Source organism: Gossypium hirsutum, chromosome A06 (assembly GCF_007990345.1).
Source record: "Gossypium hirsutum isolate 1008001.06 chromosome A06, Gossypium_hirsutum_v2.1, whole genome shotgun sequence".
Taxonomy (NCBI): Eukaryota; Viridiplantae; Streptophyta; class Magnoliopsida; order Malvales; family Malvaceae; genus Gossypium; species Gossypium hirsutum.
In genome coordinates this window covers 60,396,384-60,422,475 of record NC_053429.1, presented here as the reverse complement: position 1 = coordinate 60,422,475, position 26,092 = coordinate 60,396,384, and the positions used below count along the sequence as shown (strand labels likewise).

General features: G+C 32.4%; 1 protein-coding gene across 2 annotated transcripts; it reads right to left on the bottom strand.

The window, feature by feature from the left end:
- Positions 1 to 19,194: 19,194 nt before the first annotated feature.
- LOC107962277 (phosphatidyl-N-methylethanolamine N-methyltransferase) lies at positions 19,195 to 22,065 on the bottom strand. Of its 2 annotated transcripts, XR_001701571.2 has the most exons (3): positions 21,607 to 22,057; positions 19,910 to 20,293; positions 19,195 to 19,493 (listed from the first exon to the last, which is right to left on the bottom strand). XR_001701571.2 is itself a non-coding variant. In XM_016898592.2 (2 exons), exons 1-2 carry the CDS (start codon positions 21,849 to 21,851, stop codon positions 20,044 to 20,046), a joined length of 495 nt encoding a protein of 164 aa, XP_016754081.1. In that variant the 5' UTR covers positions 21,852 to 22,065; the 3' UTR covers positions 19,748 to 20,043. The 2 variants fall into 2 exon arrangements, 1 of the variants encoding a protein (XP_016754081.1); XM_016898592.2 differs by lacking the exon at positions 19,195 to 19,493 and having other exon boundaries at positions 19,748 to 20,293; positions 21,607 to 22,065.
- Positions 22,066 to 26,092: the final 4,027 nt, after the last annotated feature.

Sequence of the window (26,092 nt, the reverse complement as noted above, 5' to 3'; positions counted from 1 at the left end):
CCTATTTATCAAATGCACATATATATGTATGATCATATTCATTCCTCAAACATAATAAATTCATTTATAATTATATCAAAACATGTTCATCACAAGCCATTCCAATGGCTAGCTATAACCAAATCATTTACATACCAATATGGCTAATTAACCTATACATGCCATTATAACCATAATTGATTTACCATATGTACCGAAATGGGCCAATGGATAATGTGAGTGATCTCCGCCAAGCTTCCAATCCAACGAGCTTCTGATTTACTATAAAACATGGAAATAAAGAAAAGTAAGCATATAATGCTTAGTAAGTTCGTATAACATAGTACTTAACTTACCATTCATTCTATTTCAAGATAAACATGTAAGGTACATGCAATCAATTTGATCTCAAGCCCTACACATATCCTCATTGCCCTTCTTGGTCATACATTCCATAATAACAACAAGAAACATATATGGGTTCAACAACAATCAAATTTCTAGATATATATTTTCCATATTATATTTGTATTCCAAACACATATTCATAATAATTTATCTCGAGTTCAGATTATTCCATGTCAGAACTTTACCCATTAAATCATTCAAAATATCAATGTTAGATGAGTAGTACACTCAAGATGTACAAATCTATAATCATGGATGGACATATTCATCAAATAAATTCCATGTACATATATCATCATCTCATATTTATATATCATGTATCATCATTTTCATATATTTCAAGCAGATACGTATAATAACTCATTTCTTATTCTTAACTTCTCATGTCAGGATTATTCCCGTTGAATTTTATCTAAAATATCGATGGATACACTGGTAGTACACTCCAGGTGTACAAATCAAGATCCGTCAATTCATTTTCAGGGGTACCCGTTGGGACACACAACCAACAAGCACACTCTCGAGCCACATATATCAGGATGCTCAGATAAGCCATGTAACAGGAAGCTTATCTGGGCTAAATCAAGAGTGCTCATAGGAGCCACAATTAGGAAGTTCACAAAGAACTTTTAATTAGGAAACTCACGAAGAGCTTATCAGGATTGCTCTTGAAGAGCCATTTAACAGGAGGATGGGACAGCCATATCTCAAGGAGTTCAAGTGAGCCATGTCAGGACGCTCACAGGGTACTGCGTTTGTGTCTGTAACATATGCCGGATCACAATTGATCAATACACAGGACGTTCACAAAGAGCTGCGGTAACGCTCAACACATGCTAAATCACTACCAATTAGGATGCTCACAAGAACTATATATTAGGATGCTCAAAAGGGCTATATTAGGATTACTCGTCTGAACTAAATCCCGTTCGCAACATATGCAGGACTATATTCTTTACGGGAAATCATGTATCCATCAACTTTCATTTATTCAAACGAGATTTAACATTTTTCAGGCATTATTAGGCATGTGATTATTTCATACATTTACAATATTCATATAATTCAAATAAGCACATTCCACATTCATTTCAAGCATAAAAGTAACATTTTTATCATTTATCATTTATCAGGCATTATCATTTATTTCAAGCATTATCATTTATTAGGCTTTGTCGGATATGTCTCAAATGTCATATATAAATATATAATATTTATACAATTCACATACACAACATTTAATTCAAGCATATAAATATACACAATTTAGTTACACAAACTAACCTCGACAAATGTTCGTATACGTAAAATCTACTAATCCGACATTTTTCTCTTTTCCTCGCTTTAACTCCGAATTTGATCTATCCGAGTCTATACGAGTAAATTCAACATCAATTTAAACTCAATTTAGTCCAACTCACATCTTAGACAAAATTACCATTTTGCACCTAAACTTTTAATTAATGACGATTTCATCCCTAAGTTCGGAAAATGAAATTCATGCAATTTAATCCTTATTCCAAGCCTAGCCAATTTTTACATGTAACATTTACAGCCCATGTATTTCATAAAATTCAGAATTTTTCCATAAATTTTATAACTTTTCAATTTAGTCCCTAAATCATGTTTTCATAAAAATTCACTTTGTAAAAGTTGTTTATCTATCAACAACCTTTTATATTCTACCATAAATTTCAAATTTTCAACATATTCATCCATGGAAAATTTTTCATACTTTGATAAAATTTACAAATTAACCCCCAAAATAGATAGATTAAGTTATCCTGATCTCGAAAATATAAAAATTACTAAAAATGGGACAAGATTACTTACCCAATTGAGTCAAGAAAAGCTTGATTTCTCTTTCCTAGGGTTTCCATATATTTTGAGGAAGAAGATGCTATAAATTGATGATTTTTTTATTTAATTAATTTATCACATTTTATTTTTCATCTTTCTAATTTTATCTTTTTCTTTATTTTATTTTCCATGGATGAATCATCATCCTTAACAACTAAGCATTTTTAATGATCTAATTACCATATAAGGACCTCCAATTTAAATTTCTATAGCTATTAGAACTCAACTTTTGCACTTTGTGCAATTTTGTCCTTTATCAAATTAAACATGTAATCGATAAATTTTTTTTACGAGATTTTCATAAAATATTATTATCATCCTGTAGATCGTAAAATAGTATTAAAATAATTTTTCTCTCTGGACTCGGATCTGTGGTCTCGAAACCACTGTTCTAACTTTATCGAAAATGGGATGTTACAATAATATGTAAATTTATCTTTGGTATAATATGTTTAGATATAATAATGGTCTAACTACTTGTTCCACTTACCACTTATCTTTATTGAACACTTATTTCATTACAGTCATATCTCTCTTTCTCAAGACTCTTTAATCACTTACCATTTATCTTTATCTTGAGTCAATAGCTAACCTACCGCCAATTGTGGTGGTAGTTTTAATACATTTTGGCATTTAAGAGCCTTATTTTCTAGTTTTTTTATATCTCACTTTTAGCTTTCGTAGTTTATGTTTAATTATTTTCAAAATAAGTGTTTTTACGCAATAATTAATGTTACTTGACCAATTAGGCCAATATGAGCCTTAGGTAGTTTTAATCTACTTAATTGATTGTGTAGGAGGTGTAGTTATAAGCCAACAGCCTTATGAATGACTCCTAAGTGTAGCACAAGTTTCTCGAGACGCAACATCTAAAAACAGGCTTCAAAGCCTAGATTTAAGTTGGCATGTCGTGACACACCTTTGGCTATGTCGTGATACAGGCTGGACGTGGGACGCAAGAATCGACAAGGCTAAAATCATCTGTACAATCAATATTTTTCGAGTTTAAGGCCTATAACATAGCTAATTAGGTTTTCTAAACATCTCTATAAATATGAAGGTTATTTCCAATTAGTAAGCAAGCCTTTAGGAGTCATAGTTAGTAGATTTAGGTTTTCATTAGTTTTATTTTCTGTTTCTAAACACTTTGTTATTTTCGACTAGGTCCGAGTTGAACCTAAGTCTGTTTTATTAAAGTATTCATCAGTTTTCTTTTATTATCTTTTGCAAATATCAAGATCAATTCATTGTCAAGAGATTTTACAATTCTGAGCGCATTCGATTCATCCAACGAATCAATTTCTTAACCTTTCTCGTATTTTAATTATTTATGTTTTCTTGTATGTTTAAATTAAATATAAGAGTTATGAAATCTAGATCCATGAGAGGCTAAGTCATTAGGGAGATTAATGAGTGGATGTGAGGTAGTTAACAGAGGAATGTGGGTTTCCAATAGGAATCGACTGGTTTTAAATTATGTGTGCTTAAACACCAGGAGTGGCAACCCTACGAAGTAATCTAGGTTAAACAAGGTCGGGAGATAAGTTTGCCATGAAGGTCATAATTTATCCTGATGGGGAAAGGTAAGGTCAGGAGATAAGCGTGTACTTGTCGATTAGTTAATTAGTACAGGTCGAGAGGTAATAAAAGTTAATTAATAGTTAATTCCATCTCAACCCAAATTTTGAAGTTAATTACAACCACTAAAATGAGTTAATCTTATGCTTGTTATTATGATTTGGTTGTTCACTTTCTGCTATTTATTTCAATTTAATTTAGTTTATGATTTTTTTATCTCTTTTATTATATGTCGTAATATTATTTTTAATTATTACTATTTAGACTTGTTATTGTAAAAGTAGATTTCTAATTTAATTCATCCTCTTTTGGGTATGATCCTTAGAATACTTCTCTAAGCTCTGTTGTACACATCTATATTACAATTTGACCTGTATACTTGTGGAAACCGCTGATTTAATTTAATATATTTTTGTTGGTATTTTCTAGTCAAACGTTCGCACATTTCTAGACTAAACCTAGGATTTTTTACCTTAACACTTTCCCCAGTCCAAATTCATAGTTCTAAACATGATAATAGCTAACTAAATAGACACCTCATCTTCTTGGCAGATTTGTACCTCACAACCTAGCCCTAAGATATTAATTCGTGTTGTTCCAATCTTCTATGAAATTGAAATTAACAGATAGTTCCTAACGAACTATTACTTTCGCTACTTTCTAGCGGATTGTCTGCCTAAGGTAGCCATTGGTAGACTTCTCTTATGTTAGCCTCTGTGGACTATCTTACGTTACATAGTTTTAGTCATTCATCTTTTCTCTCTATAGATTTCTGGTGGACTCTACTAGTCAGACTGTAATAGCCCGATTTAGAACCTAATCGCAACAGTGGTTTCGGGACCACGAATCTGAGTCAAAAAAATATTTAAAAAATTATTTTTTGTGTTTATTTTGTGTGAATTTATATCTGTGAAATTTTCGTGATTTAATTTTGTCGTTTAGGTATCCGATTAAATAAAAGGACTTAATCGCTTAAATTGAAAACTTGATAGTTTAGAGCATAAGGGCTAAATTGTTAGTGGCTTTTTAAGTTGGAGTATTTATGTTGTAAATAAACCATTGGAACATATGTTGGCCGGTTGTGCCCTTGTTAAATATGTTTTAGTTATTAATTATGAAAGGTTAAAAAGGTAAAATATGAAATAATAATATGTTAGTATATATGTTATATTATATGATAATTAAAATAAGCTTTTCATACTTCATCACCTTGCCGGAATTAAACAAAAGAAAAAAAGAAAGAACAAGAGCTAGGGTTCGGCCAATTTTAAAGCTCAATCAAGGTATGAGTTTAGCTCAATTTTTTATAATTTCTACGTTTTTGAGATCGTTGCTTCGAGTACTACAAAACCCATGCTTGAATTTTTTATTTTGATGAATATGTTGAGTTGTGCCATTGTTGAGAACTTGTGATTTTTATTGTTTGATGATGAAATATGAAAGGTATGTTTTAGATTAACATGTTTTGTATTAGAGTTTTTGATGATTTTGAGTAATTAGGACTAAATTGAAAAAAAATAATTTGAGGGACTAAAATGTGAAATAAATGAAATATATGAACTTGTATGAACACTAGGAACATTCGGCCAAACATGGGTATCTTGAGAGTTTGCATATTTTGTGTTTTGTGCAATAGGGACTAAATTGTAAAAAGTGTAAGTGTCAGGGGTAAAATGGTAATTTTCTTGGACTAAATTGAATGAAAACATGTTTTAATGAGCTTAATTTTAATATGTTTAGATAAAGAATTAAAGAAATCAAATTTGGATCGGGAGAAAACGAAAATCGTCGACTAGCTGCCATTTTCCGTTTTATATCGTTCGAGGTAAGTTTATAAGTAAATAGATGTGTTTAATGGTAGTTAAATGTTAAATTTATATGCTGTTATGAAATGTTAGAATTTATATTTGTTGTGGCCGAATATGAAAAAGCTTGATTACTATATTTCTGAATCCGTTTCGACCAAGTTACGACGTCCGAAAGCCCGGTATGAACCTTAGGAATAGTTAGGATACATATGTCATGACATAGGATTTTGATATATGTGTGCGAGTAAGACCATGGCTTCGATATGTGATTTTGATATGTGTTTACGAGTAAGACCATGTCGGGGACAGCGGCATCGATATGTGACTACATGTAAGACCACGTCTGAGACGTTGGCATTGTACGATTTGTGCGATTATCTAAGTGTCCTATCCAATTCCGAATGGTTCATTGGGCAAAGATAAGTTGTGTTCGAACATGTAAAACAAGTCAAATGGCCAGGTACGAATTGGTTTGATGTTTACTTAAAATATGGTAAGTGAGTAATTTGATACTTACTACAAACTATGTGTAATGTAATTGAGGATTATATGTGAGTTAGATAAGTATATTCAGCCATGTGAATGGTAATGAAATGAGTTTAAATTAATAGAATGTATGTTTATATGTATTCGGTTACAAGTCTAATATACGTGTATGAAATTATTTTGTAACATATGAGCTTGTGCATTTATATGTATGTGAATTAGGTTAATAATGGTCATCTAGCTTTGGAAGTTTAAGGATAATAAGTTAACTTGGCTATGTGAGCATTCGGTCAAAGTGACTTTTATGTATGAATATTTAAATGTTTGATATGAAATTTATATGCTTGGATCTATATGTATTATGATAAAATAATTTGGTTTAGTTAATAAAGTTGATGATGTTATTAGGTTACTCTTTTGCTTATAACTTACTAAGCTATAAAAAGCTTACTCTTTGTATATGTATGTTTCTGTCTTATAGATTTTAGAGTCAAGCTACGAGTTCAGGAACTGTCAGCAAAGTTCATCACACTATCAGCTATTTTGGGTACCTTTATAAATATACTATCAAAACTATGGCATGTATAGGCTAGCTTATAGTTGGCTTATTTTGGAAAGTGAATGTATAAAGGCCATGCGAAAATGGCTTAAATTTCCATGTTAGTTTTGGTTTTGTTGGACTATGTCTTAACTTTTTTTTTATTATGTGATTTGTCATGGGTGATTATAATCTATGTTATGTCTTTGTACCTTGTGGTTAGTAGTTGAATTCTAATGTGGAATGAATGCATCGTTTAGCTTATATATATATATATATATATGTTTGGTCATGTACTGAGTTTATATCGAAAATGTAATCTAAATACATGTTACTTGTAACTCGGTAATTTTGGTTATACAATTAGGTTCAAAGAGCAAGAGAATATATTGGTATGATCATTCCTTAGTATATATAAGTTGAATGTGAGTAGGTGTATTGAAATTAGTTAATCGATAAAGAAAATGATGGATGCTGATTTGTTGTATTTAAACATTTATGTTCATGATTTATGAACAGCGGTTAATTCATGTTTTATTGAGCATAAGTTGTGCATGTAAAATGAATACACTTTAGGCTTAGGGTTTTGATTTAAAGTTTTGATTTTGTGCTTGCATGCAAATATTATGAGTAATAAGTATATTCAGGATGTATGTAAATGTGATTACATAATTTGCCCTAAATGTGACATGACATATTGATATGTGCAGATGTGTTTAAGTATACATGTATAGTAAGACAATAAATTTACTTATCGTATAGAGGTTTACTAATATTTTATTACATGAGGTGTGTTTGACGGAAGTTTAAATCCCTTAAATATTATGATTAATGAATGTATGATTTGGCTTTTGGAATAATAAGATATAGATAATTTTACTATGATGATGTTCGATGGTTTGAGTAAATGACTAAACAAAATAGGTTATAAATTATTATGTGTGTGATGAAAAATTTAACGGTTAAGCAGACAGATATTAATCGAGTTATATTTATGTTTGTTATAGAAGTTGACATAATTTTACGCATGTTTTGTATTGAGTAATTGTATCGAACTGTGTTATGATTGGTAATACCTTATGACCTTAATTCGGTGATGGATACGGGTTAGGGGTGCTACATTTTATTGGTATCAAACCTACGGTTTAGTTAGTTCTAAGACTAACGTAACGTGTGTGAGTCTAGCTATACATGTCATAATATATACTGCGGTAGTGTGATGACTTCTGACATTTGAAAATGTGTTTTCATATAGTAAATAGATCCCGACAGAGCTGTAGCTGATGATGTCGAGATTGTAGAGCCTGCTCCCGCGCAAGGGACAGCGCCAGTTGATTCTCGACCGATTTCGAGTAACTAGGAGGGAGAGACTAGACAAGCCTTTTACCAAATGATGAATGACTGGTTTACTCAGTATATCCGGACTAACCCGTTGTACAACAACCTCCACCCCCAACTAATCCATCTTCGATGCCTGTTGTACCTCAAGTAAGTGATCAGTTGAGATTGTATAAGCTACCTGTTGATAAAATCAGAAAACATGGGGCTGAAGATTTTAAGGCTACTGATGATGATGATGCAAAGCGGGCTGAGTTCTAGCTTGATAATACTATCCGTGTGTTTGATGAGTTGTCCTCTACCCAAATGAATGTTTGAAATGTGTCATATCATTGCTTCGAGATACAACATATCACTAGTAGAATACCCTAGTATCGGTAGTTCCGAGAGAGCGAGTGACTTGAGAATCCTTCTAAACTGAGTTCCGTAAGAAGTATATCAGCCAGAGATTTATTGATCAGAAGCGAAAAGAATTTCTGGAGCTGAACTAGGGTCGGATAACCGTGACAGAGTATGAGCAGAAATTTGTGAGACTCAGTCAGTATGCCCGAGAGTGTGTTTCGACTGAAGCTATAATGTGTAAAAGATTTGAAGATGGGCTGAATGAAGATATTAAATTGTTAGTTGGCATACTTGAGATAAAAGAGTTTGTGGTACTTGTTGAGTGAGCTTGCAAAGCTGAAAAGCTCGGGAAAGAGAAAAGAAAAGCTGATTTTGAAGCTAAAGACTCGCGTAGTAGATCATTCAGTAAGTCAGGTCAGTCAACACCAAAGAAGTTTTGAGATGATTTCAGTCGTTCTAGAGCCACTTCGGGTTACTCCAGACGGGATCAGAATAGACCACCTATGAGCTCGAGAGTTACCTCAGTAGCTAGTGTGGGGAATGTCAGATCAAATCAACCCGAGTGTAAACACTATGGTAAACGACATCTCGACAGTTACAGATTGCATGATCGGGCCTATTTTAAATGCAAATCGATAGATCATTATATTTGAGATTGCCCAGGGTTAGCTGAAGAAAATCCAGTGCAGAACATGAGATTGGGAATACTGCGGCTCGGGGTAGACAACCTAGAAATGCAGGTAATACGAGTGGTAGTCAGAGAGGAATTAAAGATACAACAGTTAGATTTGAGGCTCGTGCACCTGCCAGAGCCTATGCTATTCGCGCACGAGAGGAGGCTTCATCCCCAAATGTCATTACTGGTACTTCACTCTTTATGATACTAATGTAATTGCATTGATTGATCCTGGTTCTACTCATTCTTATGTGTGTGAGACATTAGTATTCAGCAAGACTTTGCCTATTGAGTCTACTGAGTTTGTGATTAGAGTGTCAAACCCCTTGGCCCAGTGTGTTATGGTTGACAAAGCGTGTAAGAATTGCCCCTTGATAGTTCGAGATTCGTGCTTTCCAACGAATTTGATGTTGTTGCCATTTAATGAGTTCGACATGATTTTGGGTATGGATTGGTTGACCCTGCATGATGCTGTTGTAAACTGCAAAAGAAAGACTATTGATTTACGGTGCCAAAATAATGAGATTATCTAGATTGAATCAAATGATCTGAATGGGTTACCAGCAGTGATCTCTTCGATGCTAGCTCAGAAATATGTGAGAAAAGGTTGTGAAGCTTATTTTGCCTATGTGCTTGACAGTAAAGTGGTTGAAAGAAACATTGAATCAGTACCAGTTGTATGTGAGTATCCAGATGTATTTTTTGAAGAATTAACGGGTTTGCCATCTATTCGGGAGGTAAAGTTTGGTATTGAGTTAATGCCTGGGACGACTCCAATATCCATAGCTCCGTACAGAATGACACCTTCAGAATTAAAAGAATTGAAACCTCAGTTACAAGAGTTGACAGATAGAGGTTTCGCGCGACCAAGTTTCTCTCCTTGGGGTGCACCAGTACTGTTTGTGAAAAAGAAAGATGGAACTATAAGAATGTGCATTGATTATAGACAGCTCAATAAGGTGACCATAAAGAATAAGTATCCGTGCTACGGATTGACGATCTGTTTGACCAACTGAAAGGGGCTACAGTATTTTCGAAGATAGACTTGAGATCAAGCTATTACCAGTTGCTAGTTTAAGACTTTGATGTACCTAAGACTACTTTTCAAACAAGGTATGGACACTATGAGTTTTTGGTTATGCCTTTTGGACTTACTAATGCACCTGTTGTTTTCATGGATTTGATGAATCGAATCTTCAAACCGTATCTGAACCAGTTTGTAGTTGTATTTATAAATGACATTTTGATCTACTCTCGTGATGAAACTGAACATGTCGAACATTTGAGACTTGTGTTACAAACTTTACGAGATAAGCAATTGTATGCGAAGTTCAGTAAATGTGAGTTCTGGTTAAGCGAAGTTAGTTTTCTGGGCCATGTTGTATCAGCATCGGGTATTTGGGTGGATCCGAGCAAAATTTTAGCTACACTTGATTGGAAACCTCCTAAGAATGTTTCTAAAGCCCAAAGTTTTCTAGGACTTACTGGTTATTATAGATGATTTGTGAAAGGCTTCTATATGATTGCAGCCCCGATGACGAAGCTATTACAGAAAGATATTAAGTTTGAGTGGTCAGAAAAGTGTCAGAAAAACTTTGATCAGTTGAAGCCACATGAAAGGACTATCCGACACACGATTTGGAATTGGCAGCTATCGTGTTTGCATTGAAAATTTGGCATCACTATTTGTTTGATGAGAAATGTCACGTTTATTCAGATCACAAAAGCCTGAAATACTTGATGACACAGAAAGATCTAAATTTGAGACAATGTCGATGGCTAGAATTGCTAAAAGACTACGAGCTTGTGATTGACTATCACTCGGGAAAGGCTAATGTTGTTACTGATGCTCTAAGCTGAAAATCACTATTTTCTTTGCATGCAATGAATACGCATTTGGCTATGTCTAATGATGGTTCGATAATAGCTGAATTAAAAGCAAGACCATTATTTATTCAACAAATTTGTAATGCCCAGAAGGTTGATAATGAGTTGTTAGCAAAGCGAGCTCAGTGTGATGCAGACGCTGAATCAGAATTCAGAGTAAATGCTGAGGGTTTTTTGAGGTTCAAAAACCGGATATGTGTCCCAAGAAATTCAAAGTTGATTCAAATGATTTTAAATGAAGCTCATAGCAATCAATTATCTATTCACCCAGGTAGTACCAAGATGTATAGATCTGAAACAGCTTTATTAGTGGCATGGTATGAAACGAGACATTCTAACGCTGTTGCAAGATGTTTAGTCTATCAATAAGTAAAAGCTGAACATTAGGTACCCTCAGGATTACTTCAGCCTATTATGCTACCTGAGTGGAAGTGGGATAGAGTCACGATGGATTTTGTATCTGGTTTACCGCTGATGCCAAGCAAAAAAGATGCATTCTGGGTTGTTGTGGATAGATTGACTAAATCGGTCACTTTATTCCGATACGTACAGATTACTCGCTTGATAAACTGGTCGAATTGTATGTTTCTCAGATTGTGAGTTTAGATGGTATGCCTATATTTATTATTTCGAATAGAGATCCAAGGTTTACATCGTGGTTTTGGAAGAAGCTGCAAGATGCACTAGGTACGAAATTACATTTCAGCACTGCTTTCCATCCGCAAACAAATGGTCAGTCTGAGCGAATCATTCAAATACTTGAGGATATGTAGAGATGTTGCATTCTCGAGTTCGAAGGTACGTGGGAACGATACCTACCTCTGATTGAATTTTCGTTTAATAATAGTTTTCAATCCAGTATCAAAATGGCACCTTATGAGGCTTTGTACGGTCGTAAATGTCGTACACCGTTGTATTGGACTAAGCTCAGTGAAAATAAGATACACAGAGTTGACTTGATCAGAGAAACTGAACAGAAAGTGAAAGTGATTCGTGAAAGTCTAAAAGTAGCATCAGACTGTCAGAAATCATATGCGGACTTAAAATGTAAAGGCATAGAGTTTCGATCGGAGATAAAGTCTTTTTGAAAGTCTCACCATGGAAGAAGATACTCAGATTTGGTCGTAAAGGCAACTTGAGTCCCAGATTTATTGGGTCGTATGAGGTAATAGAACGCATCTGACCGGTTGCTTATAGACTGTTGTTGCCATCTGAACTAGAAATGATCCACAATGTATTCCATGTTTCGATGCTTCGTAAATATTGATCTGATCCTTCACATGTGATTAGTCTGGCTGAGGTTGAGATTAAGCCCGATATAACATACGAGGAAGAATTGGTTCGTATTCTAGCTCATGAGATTAAAGAGTTGCAAAATAAGAAAATTCCGTTAGTTAAAGTACTATGGCATAAACACGGAGTTGAGGAAGCAACGTGGGAGCCAAAGGATGTCAATGAGAGAATGTTATACGAACCTATTCAGTTGTAAGATTTTCAGGGACGAAAATCCCTAAGAAGGGAGAGTTATAATAGCCTGATTTAGAACCTAATCGGAACGGTGGTTTCAGGACCACGAATCCGAGTCAGAAAAATATTTAAAAAATTATTTTCTGTGTTTATTTTGTGTGAATTTATATCTGTGAAATCTTTGTGATTTAATTTTGTCGTTTAGGTATCTGATTAAATAAAAGGACTTAATCGCATAAATTGAAAACTTGATAGTTTAAAGCATAAGGGTCGAATTGTTAGTGGCTTTTTAAGTTGGAGTATTTATGTTGTAAATAAACCATTGGAACATATGTTGGCCTGTTGTGCCCTTGTTAAATATGTTTTAGTTATTAATTATAAAAGGTTAAAAAGGTAAAATATGAAATAATAATATGTTAGTATATATGTTATATTATATGATAATTAAAATAAGCTTTTCATACTTCATCACCTTGTCGAAATTAAACAAAAGAAAAAAAAGAAAGAATAAGAGCTAGGGTTCGGCCAATTTTAAAGCTCAATCAAGGTATGAGTTTAGCTCGGTTTTTTATAATTTCTATGTTTTTGAGATCGTTGCTTCGAGTACTACAAAACCCATGCCTGAATTTTTTATTTTGATGAATATTTTGAGTTGTGCCATTGTTGAGAACTTGTGATTTTTATTGTTTGATGATGAAATATGAAAGGTATGTTTTAGATTAACATGTTTTGTATTAGAGTTTTTGATGATTTTGAGTAATTAGGACTAAATTGAAAAAATAATAATTTGAGGGGCTAAAATGTGAAATAAATGAAATATATGAACTTGTATGAACAGTAGGAACAGTAGGAACATTCATCCAAACATGGGTATCCTGAGATTTTGCATTTTTTGTGTTTTGTGTAATAGAGACTAAATTGTAAAAAGTGTAAATATCAGGGGGTAAAGTAGTAATTTTCCCATTTATGTGTATTTGGACTAAGTTGAATGAAAATATGTTTGAATGAGCTTAATTGGAATATGTTTAGATCAAGAACAAAAGAAATCGAATTTGGATCGAGGGAAAACGAAAATCGTCGACTAGCTGCCTTGTTCCGTTTTATATCGTCCAAGGTATGTTTATAAGTAAATAGACGTGTTTAATGGTAGTTAAATGTTAAATTTATATGCTGTTATGAAATGTTAGAATTTATATTTGTTGTGGCCGAATATGAAAAAGCTTGATTACTACATTTCTGAATTCGTTTCGACCGAGTTACGACGTCTGAAAGCCCGGTATGAACCTTAGGAATAGTTAGGATACATATGTCATGACATAGGATTTTGATATATGTGTGCGAGTAAGACCATGGCTTCGATATGTGATTTCGATATGTGTTTACGAGTAAGACCATGTTGGGGACAGCGACATCGATATGTGACTATATGTAAGGCCACGTCTGAGACGTTGGTATTGTATGATTTGTGCGATTATCTAAGTGTCCTATCCAATTCCGAATGGTTCATCAGGAAAAGATAAGTTGTGTTCAAACATGTAAAACAAGTCAGATGGCCAAGTATGAATTGGTTTGTTGTTTACTTAAAAAATGGTAAGTGAGTAATTTGATACTTACTACAGACTATGTGTAATGCAATTGAAGATTATATGTGAGTTAGATAAGTATATTCGGCCATGTGAATGGTAATGAAATGAGTTTAAATTAATAGAATGTATGTTTATATGTATTCGGTTACAAGTCTAATATACGTGCATGAAATTATTTTGTAACATATGAGCTTGTGCATTTATATGTATGTGAATTAGGTTAATAATGGTCATTTAGCTTTGGAAGTTCAATGATAATAAGTTAGCTTGGCTATGTGAGCGTTCGGTCAAAGTGACTTTTATGTATGAATATTTAAATGTTTGATTTGAAATTTATATGCTTGGATCTATATGTATTATGATAAAATAATTTGGTTTCGTTAATAAAGTTGATGATGTTATTAGGTTACTCTTTTGCTTATAACTTACTAAGCTATAAAAAGCTTACTCTTTGTATATGTGTATTTCTATCTTATAAATTTTGGAGTCAAGCTACGAGCTCGAGAACTGTCAACAAAGTTCATCACACTATCAGCTATGTTAGGTACCTTTATAAATATACTATCAAAACTAAAGCATGTACAGGCTAGCTTAGAGTTGGCTTATTTTTGAAAGTGAATGTATAAAGGCCATGCAAAAATGGCTTAAATTTCCATGTTTAGTTTTGGTTTTTTTGGACTATGTCTTAACTTCTTTTTATTTATTTATTATGTGACGTGTCATGGGTGATTATAATCTATGTTATGTGTTTGTACCTTGCGGTTAGTAGTTGAATTCGAATGTGGAATGAATGCATCGTTTAGCTTATATATATATATAGATATATGTTTGGTCATGTAATGAGTTTATATTGAAAATGTAATCTAAATACATGTTACTTGTAACTCGGTATTTTGGGTTATTCAATTAGGTTCAAAAGAGCACGAGAATATATTGGTGTGATCATTCCTTGGTATATATGAATTCAGTGTGAGTAGGTGTATTGAAATTAGTTAATTGATAAAAAAAATTATGGATGTTGATTTGTTGTATTTAAGCATTTATGTTCATGAATTATGAAAAGTAGTTAATTCATGTTTTATTGAGCATGAGTTGCGCATGTAAAATGAATACACTTTAGGCTTAGGTTTTGATTTAAAGCTTTGATTTTGTGCTTTCATGCAAATAAGGTTGTGGTTGAGATGATAAGATACGCATGATTTTGGTATAATATAATATCATATTTGACCATGTTGTAATAAGTATATTCGGGATGTATGGAAATGTGATTACATAATTTGCCCTAAATGTGACATGACATATTATATGTACAGATGTGTTTAAGTATACATGTATAGTAAGACAAGAAATTTACTTATGGTATAGAGGTTTACTAATATTTTATTACATGAGGTGTGTTTGACGGAAGTTTAAATCCTTTAAATATTTTGAGTAATGAATGTATGATTTGGCTTTTTGAATAATAAGATATAGATAATTTTGCTATGATGATGTTAGATGGTTTGAGTAAAATAGGTTATAAATTATTATGTGTGTGATGAAAAATTTAACGGTAAGCAGACATATATTAATCAAGTTATATTTATGTTTGTTATAGAAGTTGACATAATTTTAGGCATGTTTTGTATTGAGTAATTGTATCGCATTGTGTTATGATCGGTAATACCTTATGACCCTAATCCGGTGAAGGATACGGGTTAGGGGTGCTACACAGACTGTTTGGGCAATCACGACCTCCAAGTCGACCTCTGCGGACTTACCTCTTTCTGGTTGCCTCTTTACCCATAGACCTGTAGACTTAGGTTCCGTTTAATCATGTCATTATCAACCTGATTACAGGTTTACTCGCCAAACACCTGTGTACTCATACTAGCAAATACTTCATACCTCGAATAAGTTATCCCTCCTATTTTTATAATAACTTGGCAAATTCCCTCATCAACAGGCTTAGTCACATTCTTAGACATTTCTACCAGCTTTTTTTATCTTCATAGTTTGGCGGATTCTTTGACTATTTCATTTATCCGCATTCTCTAATGCAATGTATTCATTTGATCTTGCTACTCTCTACGTGAGTCATACAATGATCTCTCTTTTCTTGTTTTATCAGTTTCCTAATTAAATATTTTGGCAGACTTTATCTGACAACATAGCCCAACTATGGTCTTACATGGTATGAACCTATGTTTAATGTCCCGACGGACTCTATATCTTGTCAAAGTGTAGTTATGGTCTTATACAATATAAACTCATGTTTGTTGGAAAAAAACTCGATTTGCAAATGATTTTCTTGCACAATGGAAAATTAAAATTTTAAAAACAGTCCGACTTGTGATATTTATAGCAATAAACCTTAACCAAATTCATACTTGTATTTTTTACTTAGTATACATTTGTTGTTCCTAATTTTCAACCAAACGATCTTCTCTACCATTCTCGTATCATAAACTGCTTTGAGTGTAGGCTCAAACCAATTGAATCGGAACACAAAACTAGAAAAAGTTTCCTCTCATTTTGGGGTGAAAACGAAAATTCTTTCTTCTTAATAAAAACTTGTAGAATTGTTATTTCAGAAAATATATGTAATAGTTGAGAATAAATTCTCTTTATTTTTCCGCAGAATAATAATGTTTCAATGTTTTGTTAATAGCTCTATTTGTGCCATTTGTAACACCCCATACCCGGTCTAGTCGCCGAACTCGAGCTATGGAATGCCACATTAGCCAACTAAGTGACTCTTCATTAACACCCAACATATCCTCCAACACAAAATAAGTTAAAATATAAAACATGTATATATTTAAGAAAGCACAAGCTCACAAACTCACTTCGCTTGTTTCACAATACGTAGTGGTAGTAACATGCGAACCTACTTCGCTTGCAAGAACTTAACTATTCTTTACCTGAAGTCATAAATATTTGATGAAAGAAAATGCGAACCCTAAGTTTTGCAAAACAATGTACCTCGTGGAACACAATAGTTCAACTATCACACCATTGCATGGTTCGTGCATTCTAAGTCTTCACAAAGTTTCTTTAAACACGGTAAGTTTTATGAACAACTCATATTTAGGTACTGTGAACATGATACGCAGGGTTTCTCCTATTCCATATATCAAAAGTTATTAAGGGTTTGCAAATACCAGTTTGCCAAACATTAGGGTTCGTACTTTGCATAGTTCGACAACCTTGTCACTTCACAGCAACTTTGGCGAACTCTATATAAGTTTGACAGTTTTGATTATTCCATGCTATTGCTTTTGACGAACACTATGTTAGAAAATAATTACTTAAGTAGGAACTTGTAAATTAAGAAAACATCAATCAAACTTGGACTATATTCATATACTTAAAATTCAGATGTGTTTATAAAGTATTATCGGTTCGCAAATAAAAACATAAAGAAAAACATAAGAAAACATAAATAACTAAGTCCTAGGAAAATCAACAAAGTCAATAGAAAGGTATCTTTAAGCCCAAGTAGAAACCCACATTGCCTTTAAATCCAGAATTCGTTGTATCACCTTTCTAGTGTTTATGCTTCACTTGGATCACTCGTCTAGCCACTACGTACCGTGCAATCTATCTATCTGCAGTGTTTAGAAGGAGTGTGTGAGCTTTTACGAACTTAGTGAATATACAAGAAAGAATAACCACATAACACCCAAAAAACATAAGTTAAAAAAAAAGCTTTGGCAGTGCCACTGAACTTTGAAATGAGTTCGCCATACTTATGCGAAGTCTAGTGCACAAATTCTTGTTGTCAGTTAGCTTAAATTAGTAAAACATATTGTTTCAAAAAACACAATCTCATTCACATGTTCATCTATGTATTCTATTTAGATTATTTATTTATCTATTATTAATTATAAAATAATAAAAATATATATTTACATATTGAAGTGCTATAAAATTAAATATATTCGATTTTTTCATTAAAAAAATCTAACTTCACTAAAATTAAATATTTTAAATTTATGTTTAATTAAGTTATTAGATGAATTCGTTAAATTATTTTTATGTAAAATTATATTGTTTCAATGGAAAATGAATTGATTAAAATATAGAATTAAAAAAAGAATTCATCTTAAAGTCAATATTATTAATTAAATTAAAATTAAATATTTAACGTGTATTTTCATAAAAAACAATTATTTAAAAGAAAAAAAATAAAAGAGAAGACAACAAAATATAACTATTATTTACAATAATTTGTAAAAAAAATTAAATTTACAGTGAATGAAGTTTTAACTTAATAGTAAGTTTGAATCCTTTAGAAATTTTAAGATCTCAAGTTCGAGTCTAAGTGTAAACCATATGTAGGTTCTCAGTCTATTTATTATAGTTTATGTCCCACCATAGGTGAATCGTGTTATAAATTAAATCTAGTATAGGTTTAAGTCTTACTATGTGTACACTATGTATGGGTTCTCAATTTATATTTATTCTAGTTTATATCTTGGACCTTGTATCTATTTGTTTTGGTATAAATTTAGATATATTCTAGTTATCGGTCTAATCGTGATCTATAATAATTAATTTAGATCACAATTATTTAAATTCATTCTTCGTAATTGCAATTATGATGTATGTGTAGCTTCCAAAAAGATTACATATATTATTTGAAAAATATATTATGTTTAACATATGCTTATATTAGAATAAAATACTGCATGTGAAACTTTCAAAAAGAACTTACATATGTTAATTGAAAATACATTATATTACGTTTAGGATGTGATTGTAACATGATATGATACGGTATAATATAATATAATATATAGTTTAATTTAATAATATAATAATTAATAATAATTAAATATTTTAATTCTAATTAGATTTTTATTATTTTTAATTGAATATAGATATTGAAGATAAAAAAATAGAATAATAATTAATTAATAGAAGGCAAAGTTTTCATTTTATGTAAAAATCATTTAACAAAAAAACCTTAAATAGGTTAGTGGATATTTTTCAAATCATAAGAGGTAAAGTGATTTTTTGTCTCAAACGAAAAGGGGTTTTGATAAGTGAATAATTGTGCTTAAATGTTGTTAAGTCCTTTACCTTCAATTTTGCATTGTTTTAAGGCAAAATTCGAAGTTCGAAGAGCTATTTTAGTGTTTAGTGTTGTTTTGTATCTTGCTATTTTGTAGACATTTTTGTTGTAACACTCATTACCCACACATTGTCGATGTTACATTTGATGCCTGAATGTCCGTCATAGAAACAAAATGTAGCTAGCGTAAGGTGTTCCACCAAAACACGCTTCTGTTAACTCCACAATTGTCTAACATATTACTCACACATGTGATCTGAATACTTGGTATACCTTATGCTTCTTGTCTTAAAGATGATCACTTTCGACTAAACAACAATTATTATACCTCATAAAGTATATCCTCTTAGGTTAACCTCGATATATATCTCGCCAAGTTAATCTCATCTGAAGACGTCTCATTAGAGGACCATACTCTGCCTTACATAATCAGCGTCACCAAGGACTTCGCATGCTCCCATCAAATTTTACTTGAACCGACCTACAAAGTCAAGACTCTCCATGATCATTTAAGTCCGTTGTCTAAAAGACACTTAAAAGAACTTTGTACATAAAAGAATTTGAAGACTTCATGCAAGGGACATGTGCGGAACATATTGTTACTACCCAACTCACTTCTCACCTTCTACCTTGCACCTTAGAATTCTCTGCACCATCACCGTGTGAAAAACCAGATACTGATATCACAAGCATTTTTCAACTAAGCCTTAAATCTTAATACTAAAAGAACACATGAAATTCAACATACAAAATTTATTGGACCTATTCAAGTAAATTCAAGATCAAACTATTGTCCAGTTCATGTTCTCTAGCTATTGACCAGAAAACCAAATTCAGGAGCAGTTATGGAGTGTTACAAATAAAGTTATCCAAAACAATTCAGTCAAAGAAGCTCACCCTCATTTTTAGCTTTCAGTTGTATCCTGATAAACATAGATTTATTTCCAAATTCACAACAACAAAGGAGCCCAATTGTCACCATAGAAACGTTTTTCAGAAATAAGTAAAGAGCCGACTGCAACCTCCAACTATTAGGATAAAGGCCTTGCACGTGTTGTCACATCCTCAGCTGATTCGATGTGGATCATAAATAGATAGCCCAACGACCAAAGGAGAATATATTGAAACGGTACCCAAGATAGACAAGCTACAAGACTCATGATGCTCCCAACATACTGTGGATCTTTAATGAACCCAAAAGGGAATTCCCTTACCCATGGAATATTCTTTCCAAAGCGTACACCGTAATAAGTGCCAGATTCACCAAGCAATTGATACACCCTATAAAACTGAATTCAGTTAACTTCTGCAGGTAAGATCTAGGCTCCAAGCAACATTGCACCAAATTAATTCAATCCAACAACCTAAAGATGCTAACATACCCTCATAAAGGACATTCCAGAACAACACAACATACAGAGAAATATAAAGTAATAGCAGAATAGCACCATATCGATTCACTAAACCCATCAAGCAAAATCCACAAGGAAACTGACTAAATGGAAGATAAAAATAATTCGTTATATGAAGAGCAATCAAGTAGTAAATTCCTAAAGAACTGCCTAGAATTGCCATGGAATTCATTTCTTAGAATGAGGCCATCAGATTCTTTGGACACTTAATATATATTCGGTAAATTGATAACGACTGTAACAATATGGTATCACAATTAACAATGTGTAATTAGAAGCTAAAATCCGACAATCATGTGGAAAAAGATATGGAAGAAAACTTTGGTGATGAACAATGTGAACCAGTTTTACTTTTTGGAGGCTTTCAACATCAAATAACGAGTGCTCTATGTACCCCCAGAGTCATCTATCTGTCACTGCATCTTAATCCTCATGTCTAAGATATTATCATGGGAAGCAAACCAGTCTTAGAGCAATGCCTCCGCATTTGCCGTGATAATCAATAAACTCTCTCTCCCCAGTTTCACGATAGAACACCAGGTGATCAAATAGTCAAATCAAAGCATATTATCCGTACACCTAATCGTTTGCCAGTACAGAGGAAAGCAAAATCTTAACCCCGTAGGAAAATGAGAAAAGTAAAAGTTGACACTAAAGGGGGTTTGAAGCCCCCATCGTATCCCAAAACATGTAAGAACTCGGGACTTTCCGCCTAGGGAAACCTTCACTCATATCACTATAATGAGAAAACTTTCGGACCATTGACACTTTATCTACCTTCTTTAAGTGCCCTAACCTTAAGGTTCTTCAGCTACCTATATTTTTTAATATTTTGTTTGCTCCTTCAAATTGGAATATTTGGTATTTCAATCTAAAGATCTCAGACACAGAATTCCCCCAAAAGAACTGTTCAAGGCCTGCTTATCCACATCTTCTAAACGGCATACCTAGAAAGCTTTTCCAATAAAGCCAACCGGATAGGATAGCTCATACACTGATATCCAGGCAAAAAAATTATATTTTCTGATCCAAAAACTGGCTCAGGGATGAACCCCCCAAGTATCATAAAAAATGAAACTCTGTTCCATCAATATTTGGATAGAAATGAAAAATAGGCTCCTCAAATCCGCCTAGAAATGCTTATTTCAAAACCAATAATAACAAAAATAGAAAGGAACTGACCTGAAGTTGAGGAACTGACCGAAGGCAAAGAGGGGCCAAAAGTAAAGAGGGGGAGGCCAAGAGAACGAAGGAACGGAAAAGAGAGAAACGAACTGAATTAGCTTGATGAAATGGGAGACAAGGGCCATCACCTTTGATGGGTCCCTTCCTTTCCCACAAAGGTTCACCCATGACTGTGGATATGTCCATAACAAGTAGTAAAATGGGAATGGCAACAAAACCCCTATGCCTGCCACAATTCCCATTTTTTTTCTTCTTTCTGCTGTTTTCTTCTACTTAGTTGACATGCCAAACCATACCCAACGAAATGTTAGCAATCTGATTTTTGCTATCTTGTTGGGTATTTTTTTGTTTGTTTATTGTGTGTTTATTGTGTGTTTAAGGGTTTTCTGGTCGGATAAAGATTTGGGCCTTCTTGGAATGTTACAAGTTCTACTAATGCTTTGTCGGCTAAGCCTTTCAACTTCCTTGTAACCTCCCCAATAAATAATAACTCTGATAACTATCGGTCAAAGTCTTATGGAGATCCATGTATTAATAGTTAGATTATATTTTATCTTTTTACTTAAAAATAGATTAATTAGCTCATATATATTAGATCAAAGAGCAAATTAATTCTTTATGTTAAAAATTTCATATATTTTTATAGTTAAAAGCTAGTGGAGTTGACGAAATAATGTACCAGTCCGTTTTCAGTGGTACCAGAAATAATGATTTCGAAACCCTATTTTTGGATGATCGAGTCAATAAATATTATTTATTAATATTTACGAGTTTATGATAGTGTTATATTGAATTTTAGTCTAATAAATTTGCTAATTTGATAGTTAGTTAAAGTACAAGTGGTTTGACCCTAAAGTTAGTGATTTTGAAAAATGAGGTATTGGGACCTCATTTTTGTAAACTGAGCCCGTAAATATTTTATTAAATATTTTTTAGATGGGTGAATTGAAATTTTGGTCCGAAAAGTTTAGTGATTTGATGGTTAATTAGAGTATAAGAACTAGATCGTAAAAATCGTAAAAATTAATTTTTATTAATTTTTATTAGCTAAAATATTTATTAAGTAAATGTTTAAGGATCCGTAAGGCAAATAGACCCTAATGCTAAAGTTTGGACGGTTAATGCTTGTTAATTAATGATTTTATGTTAAAATTAAGTCAAAGTAGTATTAACAAAGGGTTAAAACATAAAAATCAGAAAATCATCATCATCATTTTCACTTCATCACCGAAATTCAAACCAAAGCACCATTGTTGAAGCTTCAAGGCTTGGCCAAGTTGTTCTTGCATGAAGGTATAATCGAGGTCCATTTTAGTAAATTTTATATTTTTGAGATCATTGTAGCTTTATTTAACGAGCCCGAGTATTAATTCGTAAAATTGTTAAAGATTTTAAAAGTTATCATTGATTATTTTTGAGGTTTTTGATGTTAAATGGTAGATTTGTAAGCTTGGAAATGATTAAAAACTACTTTGTAATGTGAATTTGGTTAGTTTTGAATTTAGGGACTAAAATAAAAATATATTGAAATTAGCGTGAAATTCTTATAAATATAGATGCTTGAGAGCTGTATAAGGATGATTTTGAAGTTGGGATTAAATTTTGGGGTTTAAATATGAAAAATAAGCTTGTTTTGATTTTAGGGACTAAATTGAGTAACCTGTAAAACTTTTAGAGAAATTGTAAAAAATGTTAATAGGATATCATATGCATTAAATGTAACATCCCGAAATAGGGCCTAAACGGAACAGTGGTTGTGAAACCACAAATCCGAGGTAGAAAAATTTATTTTAATATCATTTTAAGGTCTATTGCATGATTGCATGATTGTGTGAAAAATTCGTTTAGAAATTTTATCGTTAGAGGGTCCAATTTGATATTTAGGACTAAATTGCAAAAGTTGTAAAATGTGTGTTCTAATTCACAAAGGTACTAAGTACTTGTGAGTAATGGGTTTTTAAAGTGGAGGTCCTTGGATAGCAATTAGACCATTATACTAGTTTGGACAAAAATACCTAAAGGAAGATAAAACACCATAGTTTTTAATTAAGGGCATTTTGGTCATTTACTTATTAAAATGAATTAAAAACAAAATTAAAAGCCAATTTTTGTCCATCTTCAACCCCTTGGCCGAATTTCACATGAGAAAGACATAGCTAGGGTTTTTCAAGCTTCCAAGCTCGATTGTAAGTCCGTTTTAGCCCCGTTTTTAATGTTATTTATGTTTTTGGAGTCTGGTAACTTGATTAAGCTTATTCTAGCAATAATTTAACCTAGGGTTTATATTTGGAAAAGTACCCATAGGTGAAATATGTTTATTTTGATGTTTTATGGTAGAATATGAAGCTTGAAATTGTGTTAAACAACTTTTGCTAAGCAATTTTACGTGAAAACGAGTAAAACGACATAATCGGTAAAAATACCTAATGTTCATAAGTTCATGTTAGAGTGAGAATGTGATGTTTTCATAGAAGGGAAAATGATCAGCATGTCAGAAAACATAAGAAAATAGGATGAAGTTTAATTTCCGAGTATTAGGGAAAAAGTGTAAATATGTAAAAGTTTAGGGGCAAAAATGTAATTTTGCCAAAGTTTGAGTCAAGGACTGCTTTAATAAATGTGAGTATTAAATAAGCTAAATGTTTTTATTATAGATCAAGAAGAACAAAATCCGGAGTTAGACTAGGGAAAGAAAAAGATAGTGGACTAAATCAATATAGTTGATCGTATTTTGTTTCGCGGTAAGTTTGCAGTAAATAAATGCAATATTCTATTATTTTATGTTAATGTTGTTAATTTCCAGTATGTGCATATTTATTTTATGAAATTATTCAAATAAGACTCAAGCAAGAATTGACGGAGAAGTAATTTTAGAAAGTCTCAGTTGAATCTTAGGAATGTGTAGGATACAAATGTCATGACATTAGGGTTTAAGGATACCATGTAAGACCATGCCAAGGCATGACAACTGGTAAGGTTTCTAAGGCAAGGAAATCATGTAAGACCATGTCAAGACATGGCATTGATAAGTTACTATAAGGCAAAGGTCCCATGTAAGACCATGCCAAGGCATGGCATTGGTGAGTTCATAAGGCAAGGATACCATGTAAGACCATGTCGAGACATGGTAATGGTGAGTTTCAAAAGGATACCACGTAAGACCATGACAAGTCATGGAAATGGTAAGGTACCCGTGTATCCTTAGTATTCCAAGTGGTTCAACAGGAAAATTTAAAGAGAATATCAAGGTAAGGTAAGGTAAGACGAGTTATGCCAAAAAGGTAAGACAAGTTCATGCTAGAAGAGCAAAAGTAATTATATAATGTTCATGCATGCTTGATAAGGAAAAAGGTAATTAAAATGTATTAATAAATTTGATTAAGTAAGTAAGTATTTAAGTAAGTGAGTAAATGAAGAAGTTTAAAATATGTCTATGACAATTAATGAAGTTGCATTAAGTAGTATCATGCTTATTTTCCTTCTTTTTATAGTTTTTTCAAGCTAACTCGGAGATCGTAAAGTACGTCGAAGGTCCAGGCACACTATCACAAGGATTATTTTGGTATAGCTAGACATTTCATTTTGAGTATGGCATGTATAGCATCGTAGCCATTTTGTGTTTTTGATCTTATGATATGGCTAATGAATGGTATGTAAATTCTTGATAATGATTAGCTGTTGGAATGGCTAATCAAGGACATGTTTGGTGTTATGTATGCCTAAATGCTAGTTATTCCATGGAAATCATGAAAAAGGTGAAATTAGCTTTATAATAGTATCGGACAGCAATAATGACGTGAATTTGGAAAATCACTAAAAATAGTAGAAATAAATTTAGATAGTGAATGAGATAGATAATTAAATCTTATTGAGTCTATTTTCATATGAAAGAAACAGAGTAAATAAAGGATTTGTATTTTACGAAATATTTAAATTTTGGTGAGACAGGGTCAGAGTGATTTCTGAATCCCCTATTCTGAGTTTAGAAATTCAATAAAAATTGTAAAAAAATAATTATAAGTTAAAATTTATATGTACAGATTCTTTATTGAGTCTAATTTTAAATAAAATAAACGGCATGGTTATTTTAATTCTTTACAGGGAGAAAATTAATTCGTAGTGAATAGAGGTCAGAGCAGCCAAAAACTGAAATAGGGGAAACTTTAACTAATAAACTGTACTAATTGGCTGGACCAAAAATTCTGAAAAAAATTTAGTAAGAAGAGATATGAGTCTAGTTTTAGAAAAAATTTACGGATTTGGATTTTGAGTTTCGTAACTCGAGTTATGATTTATTTAGTGACTATGACGCAGATGGACAGTTTATTTATAAAAGATGAAATAAATTGTTTTTATTTGTTTAAGTTATCAAAAAATTTTTATTGATTCCGGTTTGTTCCCGAACTATTTAGATTTCATGTTTTAGGGTCTCGAGGACCCCTTTTAAGGACATATTGAATGAATGAAACTAAATTAATTTTAA

What these genes read in the sequence shown, in the direction of transcription:
- LOC107962277 (XM_016898592.2), bottom strand. Translation starts at nt 21,851, where the DNA reads ATGGGAATTGTGGCAGGCATAGGGGTTTTGTTGCCATTCCCATTTTAC. An exon ending in GGTCAGTTCCTCAACTTCAG is followed by an intron (nt 20,294 to 21,606) that starts GTCAGTTCCTTT and finishes TCAGTTTTATAG; the next exon opens with GGTGTATCAATTGCTTGGTG.